An 897-nucleotide genomic window follows, 5' to 3' on the forward strand; every position below is an offset into this window, starting at 1 on the left:
GGTCCCCCACCGCAGTACTGACTAGGCGATACCTTGCTTAACTTCGCAGATCGGACGGGATGCGGTGCTTTCAAGGTTCTATGGCCGCAGATATCGAGTCCCTTGTGAGCTGCATTCATGTACGCCTTTCTATTTGAGTCGCCGACGAGCTGTTGAAGGATGCCTTCCTCCTATTTCGGTTGGGAAGAGAAGATCATCGTGTGGGGCATGCAGGGGGCGGCGGTGGCGGCAATGTCGCTGTCGACGCGGGTCTGCCAAGCACTATTGAAGGCCGAGCATTCGGCATGGGCTGGGCGGGGCACAACATGACGCAAGCTGCGGGTTGGATCTTGTTGGCCGAAGGCGGAGCGGGGGAAAGGTGGTCGACTGCTAAGCGAAGCTTCGCCTAGACGGCAGGGCGTGAGAAATTGGGCTGCACAGCTTCGCCTCGCCTAAGCTCGCGAGACGCTTTTGCTCTCACCCCGAACCAGTTGCGCCGGAACGGAAGCAAAGATCCGTCCTCGTTGTACCCCCAACACGAGGCTGCTGCGAACGGGTTAGACTGACGCGAGGGTTGGGCAGGGTGGAATTGACCGATGGGACGCAACTGTGGAGCTCCACAAGCAAAAGTCTCTTTGCGCCACTTGCGATGAATGCCCATCCATAGCCCGGTGGCGCTCCACGCCATTCGTATGACGACACCTGTCAATGGACCATTGTGTCTGTAACGGCGCTGCTCGGCATCGGGCCAGCTTGCGCCGATTGTCCCTATTCGATCCATCCTCCATCGGGGCTGCTTCTTTCACGAGGAGGCCTGCGCGTGGTGTTCGTGTCTGAAACCCACCACCAAATTGCTCGTTCGGATGCGGACAGGCACGATAAGCAGCAACTTTTCACAACGTTCAGGGTCCAGACCAT

The 897-nt window shown here is 58.4% G+C and overlaps 1 protein-coding gene across 1 annotated transcript; it reads right to left on the reverse strand.

Moving 5' to 3' along the window:
* Nucleotides 1-42: 42 nt before the first annotated feature.
* On the reverse strand, nt 43-667 carry PAN0_160d6822 (uncharacterized protein; the record flags this gene model as incomplete). Its single annotated transcript, XM_014797760.1, has 3 exons — nt 43-170; nt 263-385; nt 461-667. Coding segments are annotated over 3 exons (458 nt in total), but the record flags the coding sequence as incomplete, so codon positions are not given.
* Nucleotides 668-897: the final 230 nt, after the last annotated feature.

Source organism: Moesziomyces antarcticus, assembly GCF_000747765.1.
Source record: "Moesziomyces antarcticus DNA, scaffold: scaffold_v10160, strain JCM 10317, whole genome shotgun sequence".
In the NCBI taxonomy this organism is placed as follows: Eukaryota; Fungi; Basidiomycota; class Ustilaginomycetes; order Ustilaginales; family Ustilaginaceae; genus Moesziomyces; species Moesziomyces antarcticus.